Source organism: Prionailurus viverrinus, chromosome E3 (assembly GCF_022837055.1).
Source record: "Prionailurus viverrinus isolate Anna chromosome E3, UM_Priviv_1.0, whole genome shotgun sequence".
Taxonomy (NCBI): domain Eukaryota; kingdom Metazoa; phylum Chordata; class Mammalia; order Carnivora; family Felidae; genus Prionailurus; species Prionailurus viverrinus.
This window is the reverse complement of record NC_062576.1, coordinates 22125669-22140966: the sequence shown is the minus strand read 5'-3', so window position 1 is coordinate 22140966 and position 15298 is coordinate 22125669. Positions and strand designations below refer to the sequence as shown.

At 48.5% G+C, this 15298-nt stretch overlaps 1 protein-coding gene across 5 annotated transcripts in view; it reads right to left on the bottom strand.

Annotated features, from left to right (window-relative positions):
• ARHGAP17 (Rho GTPase activating protein 17) overlaps positions 1-15298 on the bottom strand; it is an 89660-nt gene that overhangs the window by 42981 nt on the left and 31381 nt on the right. For all 5 annotated transcript variants that reach the window (XM_047838390.1, XM_047838394.1, XM_047838392.1 and 2 more), the window contains exons 2-4: positions 11646-11685; positions 7968-8069; positions 1830-1903 (exon numbers count right to left, since the gene is read on the bottom strand). In XM_047838390.1, coding sequence (XP_047694346.1) covers positions 1830-1903; positions 7968-8069; positions 11646-11685 — 216 coding nt within the window. The remainder of the gene's footprint in view (positions 1-1829; positions 1904-7967; positions 8070-11645; positions 11686-15298) is intronic.

Below are 15298 nucleotides of genomic sequence, written 5' to 3'. Positions count from 1 at the left end.
AAACCAGGTGCCCGATTACCATACTCGGCCAGCTCTCTACACGATGGGGACACCTTAGGGTGCTACACGGTAGAACCTTAAAAACGTGGTAAGTCTGGGGCATCGCCTAAAATGCAAGCCCACGGGTTTGTGCTCTAACATGGAAAAGGCACTCTCAGATACACTTTGTGAGTACGTGTGTGGGATGTGTGTGAACAGTGAGGTGATGAGTCTAGGATTAGCTTCAGGGGAAGACCAAATGTTCTCCAAATAACCCTGGAATTCTTTAGAACCTTATGTAAAGTTCCTTATGTGCTGTTTTATGTCTGTCAGTGAGGCCAGCCGACGCAGGGTTTGCTCCGGAGTTAATGCCAAGTGCTGGTTTTCTACTGGGATGGTGGGCTAAGCTCAAGGGACATGTTGCATGAAAACCATGTCTGCTTTTGTTTTCCTGTGAGCACGCAGTTGATGTCACACCGAGGATGCGTGCGAATGAAACGGCTGCTCTGACTCTGTCCTTCCCTCTCTCCTCCTACCCTTCTCCTCCTCGCCCTGCCCCTCGAGATCCCCACGGGGTCCTTTTAAAATGACCAACGTGTGTGGCGCTGGCATGAGGTGGCCATGGTGCTGTCATTAAGAACACGATCTCCGATACCACGCTGCCTGGGTTTGAATACGGGCTTTGCTATTCACTAGCTGTGGGGTCTTGGGCAACTGACTCACCCTCTCTGTTTGTCAATTTCTTCAATGGGAGGTAGAATGTAGGTTGTCTTGAGGACTGAACGAGTGAGTACATGGACACGTAGAGCAGTGCTAGTGCAGAGCAAGGGCTCCCTCCATCAGCCGGGAGGACCAGGAGTGCCAGCATGCACACACCAGCCACCCTCTTCCCAGGACCATCATTCCCAAATATGGGAGCATGGACAGGACAGAGGAAGGGTGAAGAGTGGGGGGAAACTATCATCCTGGAAAGGACAAAGTTACGGGGTGCCTGGGTGGCTCAGTCAGTTAAGCATCTGACTCTTGGTTTTGGCTCAGGTCATGACTGCACGGTTCCTGAGTTCGAGCCCTGTGTCGGGCTCTACGCTGATAGTGTGGAGCACGCTTGGGATTTCCTCACTCTCTCTCTCTGCCCCTCCCCCCATCAAAATAAATAAATAAACTGCAAAATAAAAAAGAACACAGGTAGCGTTGTAGGGCATGGAGTATAACAGGCCCCTGGAAAGGGGGCTGTGGAGACCAAAGCCCAGGGCAGCTGGGAAGCACAGTGAGCGGTATAGCAGAGACAGCAGATTGGCTCCAAGGCCCCCAGCCTCATGTAGAAGCAGGTGGAAGGAAGGGTTAACCTTCCCTCTTATAGTAAAAACAACTTCACGATTAGATTTTTTAAAATTATTTATAGAACACATGCCTACTGCAAAAAAAAAAAAAATCCAAATAATTCAGAAAACACAAGATTTTGAGACAACCACCATTGATATTACGGTGGCCACCCTCAAAGGAGGTGGCTCTTAAGGACTGGACGGGACTGCTCAGGGAAGGGACATGTTCTTTATACCGAGGCTCAGGGGAATAAAGAATGACCCTATCAATCACTTTCGCTAGTGGCCCTTTCAATCATCGGAAGCCAGCGTTGCTCCTGCTAAAGGGAATACTGCCTGCCATCCCGGGGGCCCAGACCCCACTTCTTCCCATGGAGACTGCGCCATTCTCCTCCTGGAGCATGAGCCACACCGTCACGCTCACGGCCCCTCTGTCACGCAGATGCCTGCCGTGCACAGCACCCGCCCACCCGCTCCTGCTGACGCGCAGGCTAGCGGGCTCGCTCTCTGAAAGCAGCCCACTCTTACCCCAGCAGGGAGTCTTCCAGCTGAGTCGATGCTTCTTGCATGTTCTGAGCAAGAGCGGTCAGAGGGAGTTTTTTCTGGAAGGCAGAAGACAATGTGTTGTTTTCATTATTACTGATACCCGTTCTCAATGACCAGCCGCAGATCATCATTTGGTGATTTGTCCTCAAGGCACACTGCACAGGTAAGAGGTAGACTGTCTGGGTTCAGGATCCAGTCTCAAACATGTGCACTATGTGACTTAACCTCTATGTGCACGTCCTCACACCTGGATGATACCGAGGCATGATAACAGCAAGGGTGTCCTAGGGCTGTCTGCCCATCTAAGGAGATCTTCAACGTCAAGTACCTAGCATGTGCTACGTACTTAGTAGGTGTTGGCTGCTAGTATTATTGTTGGGGTAGCTGTTAACTGTTTTTATTAACTAATCAAGTACATACTGTGTCTGAAGCCCTGGGAACATAAGACACAGATCTTACTCTCTGATTATCATAACACATAAATGCAAGAAAATGCTCAATTTCAAGAACTTTTGCTAGAATACTCATTCTTTTTTTTTTTTTTTTCAACATTTATTTTTGGGACAGAGAGAGACAGAGCATGAACGGGGGAGGGGCAGAGAGAGAGGGAGACACAGAATCGGAAACAGGCTCCAGGTTCTGAGCCATCAGCCCAGAGCCTGACGCGGGGCTCGAACTCCCGGACCGCAAGATCGTGACCTGGCTGAAGTCGGACGCTTAACCGACTGCACCACCCAGGCGCCCCTAGAATACTCATTCTTAAACAGGCTCTTAACCTAGCTGTAATCATAAGGGCCCAGTTCTAGTTAATATCTAAAAACGTCTGGCTAAATATCTGAAAAAATTTTTTTTCTTAATGTTTTTATTTTTATTTTTGAGACAGAGAGAGATGGAGCATGAGCAGGGAAGGGGCAGAGAGAGAGGGAGACACAGAATCGGAAGCAGGATCCAGGCTCTGAGCCATCAGCACAGAGCCCGATGTGGGGCTCGAACTCACAGACTGTGAGATCATGACCTGAGCCGAAGTCGGACGCTCAACCGACTGAGCCACCCAGGCACCCCTGAAAATTTTTTAAGGTATTTAATCACAAAGCGATTTTCCTATCAGAGATTTGTTTTGCAGCTGGAAATGACCATAAGGATCATCTGATTTATGTTCTAATTGTACAGTCAAGAGACCTGAAGCCCAGGGTGGTCAGGTGGGCTGGCTGGGCACCCCAGTGAGGGGCAGCAGAGCCAGACCTTTGTGCCATGGGCCTGAGCCCCAGTTCAGTTTCTTTCCACCACTGCTTGATGGCTCATCTCATAAGGGTAGAAAGGGCCTGTCAAGTACAAGTGGGTTGGTTATAGCACATAACGTGCAAACAAAAACATGCATTCAGGGCGCCTGGTGGCTCAGTCGGTTAAGCGTCCAACTTTGGCTCAGGTCACGATCCTACGGTTCATGAGTTCGATCCCTGTATTGGTCTCTGCTCTCCGCACAGAGCCTGCTTTGGATCCTTTGTTCCCCCTCCATCTCTGTACCTCCCTTCCCCTTCTCAAAAATGAATAAACATTTTTTCAAAATGCATCCAATGTGGCAATGCTCCCCATGATTTTGCCTCCCCAGTAGAAAGGGCTGTTATGTCAAAGACACAGGGTCCACCTTGCTGTGGCATTGTTGTGCCTTGACCTCTAGCATATCACCTGCCTTTCCTGCTTTAAAGGGCTCCATGTGATACACTTACACCGTATTTGCTTGTATTGTAGAGAACATCTCTTGAAAGCTATACAAGAAGCTACTAATGCTGGTCACTCTGGAGAGGGCAGCAGGGTGCCTGGGGACAGGGTGGTGAGAGATCTCACTTATGTTCTTCTGTATCTTCTGGATTTTGACCATGTAAATATGCAGCCTACTTAAAACAGTATATTGAAATTTAAAAATAAACAAGAGGGGCACCTGGTGGCTCAGTCGGTTAAGCGGCCGATTTTGGCTCAGGTCATGATCTCGCGGTCCGTGAGTTCAAGCCCCGCGTCAGGCTCTGTGCTGACAGCTCAGAGCCTGGAGCCTGTTTCAGATTCTGTGTCTCCCTCTCTCTGACCCTCCCCTGTTCATGCTCTATCTCTCCCTGCCTCAAAAATAAATAAAACGTTTAAAAAAAAAATTTAAAAAAAAATAAACAACGACTGGGGCACCTGGGTGGCTCAGTCGTTTAAGTGTCCGACTTCAGCTCAGGTCATGTTCTCACAGTTCATGAGTTTGAGCCCCGCGTCGGGCTCTGTGCTGATAGCTCGGAGCCTGGAGCCTGCTTCAGATTCTGTGTCTCCCTCTCTCTCTGCCCCTCCCCGACTCATGCTCTCGCTCTCTCTCTCTATCTCGAAAATAAACTTTAAAATAAAAAATAAAAATAAATAACAATTCTATTTACCCACCTCTCATCCTCCCAAGTTATTTTCACGTAAGTAAATATCTGGCATCCCCTGCCCCACAAGGGGACATTGCCAGCTTCTGTACTTTCAGATCAGGAAGATAGGAGAAAACGGGCAATGTGCCTTGTCATAATGAGGATAATTCATACATGTTAGTCATGCTGCCTTTATAAGGGAAATTAAATCTAGGATAAGTCCAATAATCTGGAGAAATACACTTTGTGCAACTCTGGAGCTCGGAACCAAAATCATAAAGAGCAGAGTCTACTTTGACAAAATCATTCAAGTTCCCGGCTATGAACAGCCTTGTGGTTTCCATGCCCTGACCCCAAGCCACAACAGTCCTGCATCTTGATGTACATAAATAAGGACATCCCGCTTATTTAACCCCATGCTCTTCGATGAGGATGCTATCCACCAACAACATACTCCTCCACAAACATGGCTAAGCACTTCCTAGGCATGAACAGCTTTTTTTTTTTTTTTTTAAATCACCAGGGATTCATTTAAAAAGATCTAAAGCCATAATTTACGAAATGCATGCCCACTGCCCAAAAGGCAGCCGCTCCAGATCCTACACGATTCTTGCCTCCTCACATGCGTGGGGGGTCTCTCGTGGGACCTTTGGGAGGCTCCTCCTGTGTATTCTAGAGTGCTAGAGACTGCTGTCATTTCTTCCACAATATTGACCGCCGTGGTCACCCATCTTCTATCGTTTCCATGGTGTCTACTCTCTCCCACATGCACAGTGTAGACAGCCTCAGAGGCCTGTCTTTGGCACTTTTTGTTCGAGGTTGGAAAAGGAAGCCCAAGGCATCAGGTTTTAGAAATGACCTTTGCATCCTGCTGCCTAGAATATGCCGGTCACTTGCCACTCACTGCCCTCGTTTATGGCTGGGCTACCACCTCCTCTGGGAAGCCTCCCCTGACTACGTCTCTCCTCCTGAGATGCCTATTCTCAGTCTTCCTGTAATACCCTGTGCACACTTTGTTCGGCATGTCATTTTAGGATTATGCATCTGTGTGTATCTCCCCCTGCCAGGCCGTGAGCACCTTTAAGGCGGAGGCCACATCTTGTTCATTTTATTATCTCCAGCACTTGTACACAGTAGGTGTTTGATAAACACCTGCTTAAAAGGCAGTCAAAGGAATGGACAGGACACAACAATGTGAAGGACAGAGACGTATGGCAGGCGGAAGTGGGAGACAATGGGACTGGATAAGGGGAAAGGAAACAGGATGGGATTATGAAAGGTTCCTCGTGCTAATGAAGAGCTCAGACTTTCAATCCTGGCAATGGGAGCCAGCCAGCGCCCCTCAAAAGAGGCACCACTGGTGTTAGGGGCCACTTCTGGTGTGGAACTATGCCCCTAGGCACTGCAGAATGTTCAGCATCTCGGTCCCCACCCTCTACATGCCAGTAGTGTCCCCCGGTCCCTATGGCAACACAAAATGTCTCTATGTATTTCCAAGTATCCCCAGGAGTGTAATCCTGGCCCCTGTTGAGAACCGCTAAGCTACGATGTTTTTTCGGCAGGAGGATGTATCTATCTGTATTTCAGAAAAACAATTCTGGTGATCAGGCTGGAGCCAGGCTGGACGAGAAGGAAATCAAAGGCAGGAAACAAAGCTCAGGAGGTGACTGCACCACCCAGGTTTTGCGATCATCGCCTTTGTGAAAGGGATCAGGTTTTGCTTTAAGGCAAAGGTGGCAGAGATGAGGCGGGGGTGAGGAATTCCAAAGACAGTCACAGAGAATCACAGGCCTTGCTAATCAAGCAGCCATGGGAGGGTGAGGATACAATAAAAGGGAACATAAGGTAAGCCGACAGTTTCTAGCTTGCACAACAGGGTGGGTGGAACTCAAGAGTCCACGCACAATGAAGAACTGGTCACGCGTGCCAAAACAGACATCTAGGGAAGGAAGTGTTTTGCTTGGTTGAAATGCTTGAGACGTCCCTGGCATCAACACACCAGTCAGAAGCCACGAGGACAGAAGAGGTGGCCCAAGGAATGTGACGGGAGCAATGAGGAGGAGGACAGAGCCTTAGGAAACAATGTTGAAAGGGGAGGCAGAACAGAAGCCACAGCGAGAGAACAAGAAGGAGCCGTGGGGACAGGACCGGTGGCTTGGGTCCGGTTCTGCCAGACAGGACGTGCAGCAAGCATTCCTGGAGTCGTAGGTGTGTGCAAACGTCCGCCCTCTGATACCTGTTACTGCAGCAAACCAAGTATTGCACGAGAGAGGAATATCCTGGCGTTGGGACGTCCTTCTCAGATGTGTGTAGGAAATCTGAGAGAAGGGTGACACAGGTCACCCGCATACCAGTTCTTCCTCTTGCAACATCGGGTGTCCCACAACACACCACGGCAAATCATAGCTTCCCTGTATGCCACTGCAGCTACCACCGTAATGCTGTATGGGCTTCCGAGGGCTAGCATGTGCTCGTAAACTAGGAACCTGTAAACCCAAGGATGGAGCTGCCTGGCGACGGAAAGTGGCTGTGCTCTGCTGGTGGCACAAGAGGACCCGGATGCTTCAGACAAATGTATCCTGGAGCAGATGTTCGGCGGTTCTCCTCGAGGCCATCCCCCTCCCTCTTAGGACAGTGTCCTGACTTCTCATTCGGGTCCACCCCAGTCTAAATAAAGCCTGTGAGCTACAGAGGCAGCTCCACAGCCCACGCTCTAAGGGCAGGCCCTGATTAGCTTAAGCCAACCAGCACATCCCGCCTCCTCCCAACCTCACCCCTACCCAAGGTAGCCAGGGTGGAATGGGAATGTTCAGGAATGGGGAATATGACTCAATACAGACCAATGCAATGGAAGGCCATTTCTACCTGCCAAGGACTTGGAAAAAGAAGTTCTCTCACTCCCTTAAAGAAACCCGCTGGAGGGGCGCCTGGGTGGCGCAGTCGGTTAAGCGTCCGACTTCAGCCAGGTCACAATCTCACGGTCCGTGAGTTCGAGCCCCGCGTCGGGCTCTGGGCTGATGGCTCAGAGCCTGGAGCCTGTTTCCGATTCTGTGTCTCCCTCTCTCTCTGCCCCTCCCCCGTTCATGCTCTGTCTCTCTCTGTCCCAAAAATAAATAAACGTTGAAAAAAAAAATTAAAAAAAGAAACCCGCTGGAAAGCGTGCTTTCTACTTCTGCTGGACATGCACAAGGAAGCAAGTAGCCAGTGGAAGCTGCTGGTAGCCAACCCACAGCCATGGGAGGTGCCCATTTAGGGGCAAAGCAGACACTGAGGAAGGCAGAGGGGGCAGAAGGAAAAAGAGTGACATTTTGCTTACACCACTGACCTGCTAGCCCAGGCCTCTCCTCAAGTCTATCCCAGCTTCTGGACTTTTCAGTTAGAAGACCAATAAATTGCATCATTTTCTAAGTCCATTTAAGACAGGCTTTCAGCTTTTTGCCATCAAAGCATTCCTAACAGACATCTCTATTCTCTTATCAATGACAAATGGCTTATCGAGTCTTTAAAAGCACCTGGGGAAAATGCAGTGTGAGCAGTGCCTTCAGCACAGCCACGTCTGAAGCACAAAAAAATGTTCTGGTCTGGCAGGTGTCGGGAGAGTAAACGGCAGGTACAAATCTGCAGGCAAATGTGCTGACGCTGCTTGGGAAAAACCAAGCGAGCGAAGGGTGAAGAGCCTCACGGAGACACAAGAAAGACCCAACAGCCGTGGCCCCATGTCACATCCGATACTCACGTATCTCTTCTCCACGTCGGGGCCGTGGCCCTGGAAGCATGCTGCCAGGCGCTTGTGGGAGTGGTGGCATATTGACCGAACCGTGTCCAGGCGCCGCTCGATCTGACAAATGAGACAAACGAGCCATCAGCAAGGCTTCAGAACACATCTCTTCCTACGTGGCATTGGCATGTAGGTAGAAGCAGCACGCAGGGGTCTAACTTTTTAGCTCTTGGTGTAGATGCCCATGGTCTCCATTCCCCTGGAGCAGGGTTTCTTTCTACTGACATTTGAGGCCAGATAATTCTGGGTGTGTGTGTCGGGGGCGAGGGGGGCTGCTCTGTGCATATGGTACGTTTAGCCTCATCTCTCTGGCCTCTACCCACTAGATGCCAGGTGCACCCCATTCCGAGTTGTGACAACCAGAAGTGTCTCCACACACTGATGAATATCCTCCCAGTGGGCGAAACGGCCCCTGGTTCAGAACCACCGACCTCTCCTACACCGAGGGGTTTAGATCTCCTAAAGGCTAAGTGTGTGTGCAGGGAGGGGGCGCGGTCACGGCCACAACTCCTATCAGGAAGGGTGGCGGCAGTTGGGCTATGCGCTCCCTGCAAAGGCCCGGCGCCAGCCTGCAGAACCACAGATGAACACCTCAGGCCCAGACCCACAGCCAAGTGGAAAAACCACGGGACTGTCAGAAGCCATCCCCTGTGGATAGTGGCAGAGCCTTCCACACACGGGACATCAGACAGAAGAGTCCAAATCAAGGCTCCACAGTTTCCATTCAAAGTCAGTTGTTTTCAAAATTATTCTTTATTGGGGTTAGAGTGGGTTTTTGTCTTTGTTTTTGCTTTGGTTTTAACTAAACCCCTAAAGCACAATGGACTGCAAGAAACACTGACTTAGGGACCCACGCATCAAGATTTAGTTTCCCAAAATATTATTGCTGGGATATGGCTGTTTATGGCAAAGAGAGCTGCTTTTCACAGGAAGGAATGCCAAAAATGTGTATTCTGATGACTCATTAAGAATGAGTGCAGGCCCTCAGGGATGCTTTCTATTTTAAAGGAAAATCAACAAATTCAAAGCAGAATGCATTTTTACCCCACAACATTTTACCCAATGACATGGTTCTATGCTTCTCTCCTGAAGGTCCGCACCGCGCTCCACCCCCCCGCCGCCCCCGCCCCACAGCTTTTCTTCAGAGCCAAGGCCCGACTACCAGGGCCCTGATCGAGCAGGCACATTTATGTAAGAAGCAGAGGCCAGATCACTGACCCCTCGTCTTATAATGACCACATTGTAACACACTGGAAAACTAATATGCACTTCTTTACTGACCACAAAAAACAGGCAAAATCAAACAAAAACAAAACCCCACAAAACTCCATTTGGCTTTGATTCTAATTTCCACTAGAAAATTATAAAGTCCACTGGGGGACAGGGACCTTGGTCTGTTCTGTGCACAGATTTATCCCAGGTACCCGGAACACTGTCTGGAACACGAACGCAAGGTGTTCATTTAATATTTGCTGAAAGGTCAAGTACATGTATTAAGTCCTGTGCAAGGTATCAGAAAAACAACAGTAAATAAGCTGTAGTTCTCATCCTCCTGGGATTCACAGCCTCCCAGGGAAACTCCACACAAGCACAACAAACTTATGAGCAAAAAATAAGAGGCAAAATAGAGCCATTTGAACTGCTCTCACAGATCAAACAGGGAGCACACAGACTAAGTGAAGGGAAATCTCACACCAGAAACAAAAAATAAAATTTCTATGGCCCGGGATCCATCCCTGGTGTTCTCCCGTTTAACCTGTTAATTCCTGCTAATGATCTGATGGAGTGGATACCGCCATTATCCTCATTTTAGAGAAGTGGAAACTGAGGTACAGGAAGTTAAGTAATCCCCTGAGGCCACAGAGCCAGTCAGGGAAAGACCTGGGTAGGCAGGCACCAGCCTCCACACTTTCAAACAGGACTCTCTTCTTTACAGTCAAAGAAGGGGGAAACACCTGTGGCAATGATGGCAGATGGGGGTGGGGTGGGGGGTGGGGGGTAAGCATCTGCATGATGAAACAAGGCGTTCCTTGAAACTGGCAAACTCTTGAGGCCCCCGTGGATGTTCTAAGAAAGGACAGGAGCAGACAGTTGCCACCTGCCTCCTGTGGGAATTCTGCAGTCCTCAAACTGCCTGCAAGGCTTGGGGCTTCAAGGGTTCAAGGAGGTTGTGCATATTTAGTACTAACGTGGGATGTGGGAGAGAGAACACTGATGTGAAACCTAGTCTAGTTAAAGGTTATCGAGCCCAAGCAACATTTCTGAAAGTCTGAAAGTGAAGCTGACATATACGATAAAAGCCAATGAGGAAATATTACTAAGAATAAGATTGTCAGGGCTCCTGGGTGGCTCAGTTGGTTAAGTGTCCAGTTTTGGCTCAGCTCATGAATTCACGGTTCAGGAGTTCAACCCCATATTGGGCTGTGTGCTGGCAGCTCAGAGCCTGGAGCCTGCTTCAGATTCTGTGTCTCCCTCTCTCTCTGCCCCTCCCCTGCTCACATTCTCTCTCTTTCTCTCTCTCTCTCAAAAATAAAATAAACATTAAAAAGAAAAATTTAAAAAAAGAATATGATTATCTAATAATTCTTAAAAAAAAAAACCCTCCTACTCTTAATAAAAACTTCCGGTCCTTAAAAACAACAACAACAACAAAAAAAACGTGCTCTTAGAATCTTCTACCTGCAGGTGGCTGTCATAATTTAGAAGGATGTTCTGACATGGGCTGGCATGGCACCATTTTTCTAAGCTATGCCAGCTCCTCTCTGTGGGAAGAGACAGAAAGTCACCCGGGAGCAGACTGCTGGTCTTCAGGGGCTCAGGTGAAAAGACCTGCCGAAGGTCATGGAACGAGAAGCAAGGACACAAGCAAGGAGGCTTAAGAGAAACCTCAGTGCAGAAGGGTTCTGTCTTTCCCGGCGTGCTGTGGGGTGGGCGGAGACGGAACGGGGTTGAGGCCGAGTGAAGGGATGTGTACAAAGGGTCCCAGGCCTTCTGGAAGAAACCCCCAGCCCCAAAGTTAGGGAAGCCTGTGAGAGACGAAGTGCGGTGGCCCCGGCTGAGGTCCCTGCAGGAAATATCCCTCCTGCAGGGCAGAAAAGTCCAGGCTGGTAACAGGCCACCTCAGGGCCTCAGGGTGGTTCTGACAGGTCTGGTCACCGTCACTGAGACTCTAAGTCCTTCAGGAGCCAACTCAGCCCAGAAGTGGAGGATGATAGCATGAGAGGCAAGAAGTGGAAACTCTAGGCTGTTGCTGGCAGGGCCTGTCCCATCAAGGACACCGTCATAGCAGCGAGCGACAGGCCCGCAGCCTGCCCGGGACCCGTGACCAGGCTGCAATGCCAGTGGACTGGCCAGGCCAGCCAGCGCCTCCCCCACCCCACCCGACACCTGGCACTTGAAAGCAGGACAGCCCCATCTGAACTTCACAACATGACACCGAAGTTCCAGATCCCCTTTTTATCACCGTGCAACCCAACTGCGTTTCTTTCCTGCTCGGGACCAGGCCGATCAGTCTCATCGTGTCTCAGATCATACATACAGACGTACGTACACAGATCTGCTTCAGTTCTCGCCGATGAGGCTTTGTTTTGTTTTCCTCTTTAAGCAAAGCACTTTAAGAAGATTTTATTTTGTTACCTGTAACAGATCTTCACTGAGGACTTCTGTTTTCTCAGCTCTGTGGGAAAAAATGAAAAGCTCAGAGTCAGAAATCCAGAAATACAAAGGAACTCGTGAAATGTAACAATTATTATCCCAGAGTTTAAAACAAAACAGCTAGGGACGGACGCCTGGGTGGCTCGGTCGGTTGAGCGTTCAACTCTTGACTTCAGCTCAGGTCATGATCCAGGGTCGTGGGATCAAACCCCACGTCGGGCTCTGTGTGGAGGGTGGCGCCTGCTTGGGGTTCTCTCCGTCTCCCTCGGCCCGTCTCCCCCTGTTCCCCGCTTGTGTATGCATGCTCTCTCTCTCTAAAATAAAAAAATAAAAAATAAGTAAAACAGGGAGAAATGAATGATAACATGGGGAGAAATTCCACCAATGTGGAAATTCCACCAATCAGAGGGCTCCTTGAGCAAAACCAAAGAAAAAAACCAGCAAACAAAAGTCTGCAAAGAATAGCAACCCCAAACAAGAACAAAGCCTCAAGACCAGTGGCTCTCAGACCTGGGCGTGTATAGAATTACTGAGGGTGGGGAGTGTGCTGATTTAAAATGCCAGTTTCCAGGCCTTACCTCTGTTCAAAAGCAGGTCTGGAACACAATCCTGCTTCTTTAAGAGGCCCTTTCCTCCCAGAATTCCATGGCCGAGACCCACAGGCCACCCCTGGAGAAAAGACTGCTCTAGAGGCGCCTCGCTGGCTCAGTCGGTAGAATGTGCAACTCTAGATCTGGGGGTCGTGAGTTTGAGCCCCTCATTGGGCATGGAGCCTACTTAAAATAAATTTTTAAAAAATAAAATAAAATAAGACCACTGTAGAGAAGCTGAACCTTCAGTTCCTAAAAGGATCATTTCTGAGCTTGACAGCCTTACTGAAACAAGTTTGTCACAAATCCAGGAACGTGATTCAATGATACACACACAAATAGTAACAACTGAGTACTCCTTCCTTCAGGCATCTCATCTTTACTTTAAAAAGAAACAAAGTGGGGCGCCTGGGTGGCGCAGTCGGTTAAGCCTCCGACTTCAGCCAGGTCACGATCTCGCGGTCCGTGAGTTCGAGCCCCGCGTCGGGCTCTGGGCTGATGGCTCAGAGCCTGGAGCCTGTTTCCGATTCTGTGTCTCCCTCTCTCTCTGCCCCTCCCCCGTTCATGCTCTGTCTCTCTCTGTCCCAAAAATAAATAAACGTTGAAAAAAAAAAAAATTAAAAAAAAAAAAAAAAGAAACAAAGTATTTTCACAGCTTTCTCCCACTCATGCTTGCCAATTATTATTAGCTAGGTAGACCTTTCCAGAAAGCCGACCTGGCGGCCATCAATCGGCAGAGGAACAGCCTGAGTTGCTCGAGCCTCAGTTGCCAGATCACGGTACTTCCCGAGGACTCCTCTGCAGCCCAAAGGGGCAGCACTGTTGCTGTACGTAATACCCAGAATGATGGCAATCGAGGTGCCATAGTGGGACTTCTGGTTCAGTGATTTAAGTCGAGTCATTGGACACCCCTGCCCAATTCCCATTGAAACGAACAAGGAAACTTTTATTATTTTTGAGTATTTATTTATTTTGAGAGAGAGAGAGAGCGAGCGAGCATGCAAGCAGGGAAAGGGCAGACAGAGAGAGGAAGAGAAAGAATACCAAACAGGCTCCATGCCAACAGCACAGAGCCCGACGTGGGGCTCAGTCCCACAAACTGCAAGATTATGACCTGAGCCAAAATCCAGAGTCGGACGCCCACCCGACTGAGCCACCCGGGTGCCCTCGAACAAGGAAACTTTTAAAGGGACAAGAAAAAAGTCTTTTTCAGCCCCGAACATTGGGGGAGCTGGGGAGAAAGGCAGACCATCAATGAACCAGAATTGTAAAGCCTTTTAATAAGACATATCGCAGAATGGAAGGCTGCATGATCTTGCCTCTGAATGAATCTAATGCACGAGAAGGAAAAGCCGTTTGGCGGGCAAGTTGATAGGACCCCCGAGAAGGACCTTCAAACGCTGCTAAGCTCAGAGCAGCACCAGCTGCATGAGGCATGGTGGTGCACGCTTCCAGCCCACACTTGGGTCATGGCATGTCAAGTAAAAGCCAGCATTGCCACAGAGGATTCCAACACCAGTTGTCACCGCAGCGCCCTGCGTAACTCAGAGATGCCAATGGGAATGAATGGCTCACTCATCAGTTTCTGCAGGAAATCAGAACTCTGACCTAACTCAGATACCTCCCTGGTGTGCAGGGGCAGGGCCTGGAGATGAGGCCCCAGCTTTCAGAGGAGGCCACCTTTAAATTCCATGAACAAGTCCTGCAAGCGGCGGGCCAAAATCTGCCATCCCAGCCCTTGCTTGGCATACATGGTGCCAGGCATTGCTGAAGCGCCAAACATATGTAGTCATGCCAGTTAGGGAAGTGGAGCAGGGCCCCAGCTGACCAGCAGCTCAAGCAACCAGCCTCAGAAAGAACTCCGACAGTCAGCCTCGCAGACCGCCACAGCTTCACCCTAACTCCTATTCGCCAATAGCCTTGTCCCTCCTCCAGCAAAATGCCACCATGAGATTGTGTAACTTCCGCCTCATCTTCTCTGGCCAGAGCTCTGAAATCTCTGCCTTCTGTAAGTAGAAGTGTATGCAGAGAAAAGCCCTCAAGGCCTCTTAAAACACTCAAAGTTCAAAAGAAGAGATTCAGAGCAAATAAGTCCTTTTACAAAACGGAATTTTTAAAAAAATGTAACAGAAGAGAAAAACTTAATTTCAAAACCCGAAGGTGGGCTGTTAGCAGGTATGAGAACGTTAGTAACAGCTCAATGGTATAGGAAAACCAACTGTGTACATCTTTTCTCAGCAACTTGTTCAGTGACCTCACTGGTCATTTGAAATGAAAACTCGAATACAACACAAAGAAATGCAAACAATACAAACCGGGGCTTTGTGTGTGTGTGTGGGGGGGGGGCGGGGGGCTGTCAAACACTTATGAGCGAGCACAGCACTGCAACAGCCACAAAAATAATAAAGCAAATGTAAAAACAAAGCAAGTGTTAACTTTGGGAAAAACAAAAAGCCCATCAGAAAGAATCATACTGCATTACTATACTTAGCTGCAAATAATTGATTGGATATAATAATGTAAATACCAAACAGTAATATATCCAAAAATTGTACTCTAAGTGCATTGCAAGGATAAGGGAGTAGAAGCAAAGAGGGAAATCATACACTAAAGCGTGTGTGATCTCACACTAATCACACACATGAGCACTAAGCCCTCAGTTTTCATGACAGGGGGCCAATAGGTAATAACTAAAACTAGATGACTTGAAGGATAGCTGTTTATATATTATCTATACATGTAGACATGAGTAAATGCCAAAATAAACAGAAATTTGAAAACAGCTTCCTCTGGGGTTAGAGAGTCTCAAGTGGGAGAGTGGGATTACTAGAGAGAAGATCCACTGTAATAAGCCTTTTACTATTATATTTGACTTTTTAGACTATATGCATACTTAGTTTCAAAGTTTAAAAAATAGTACGTTAGTTACATTTTTTAGTGACATGCTTGACATGGTTTCAAGTGAAGCATAACTCTAACTGAAAACAATGAGTCCAACTGCCAGTCTGCACAAAACTATACAAGAATACAAAAGTGTAAAAACTA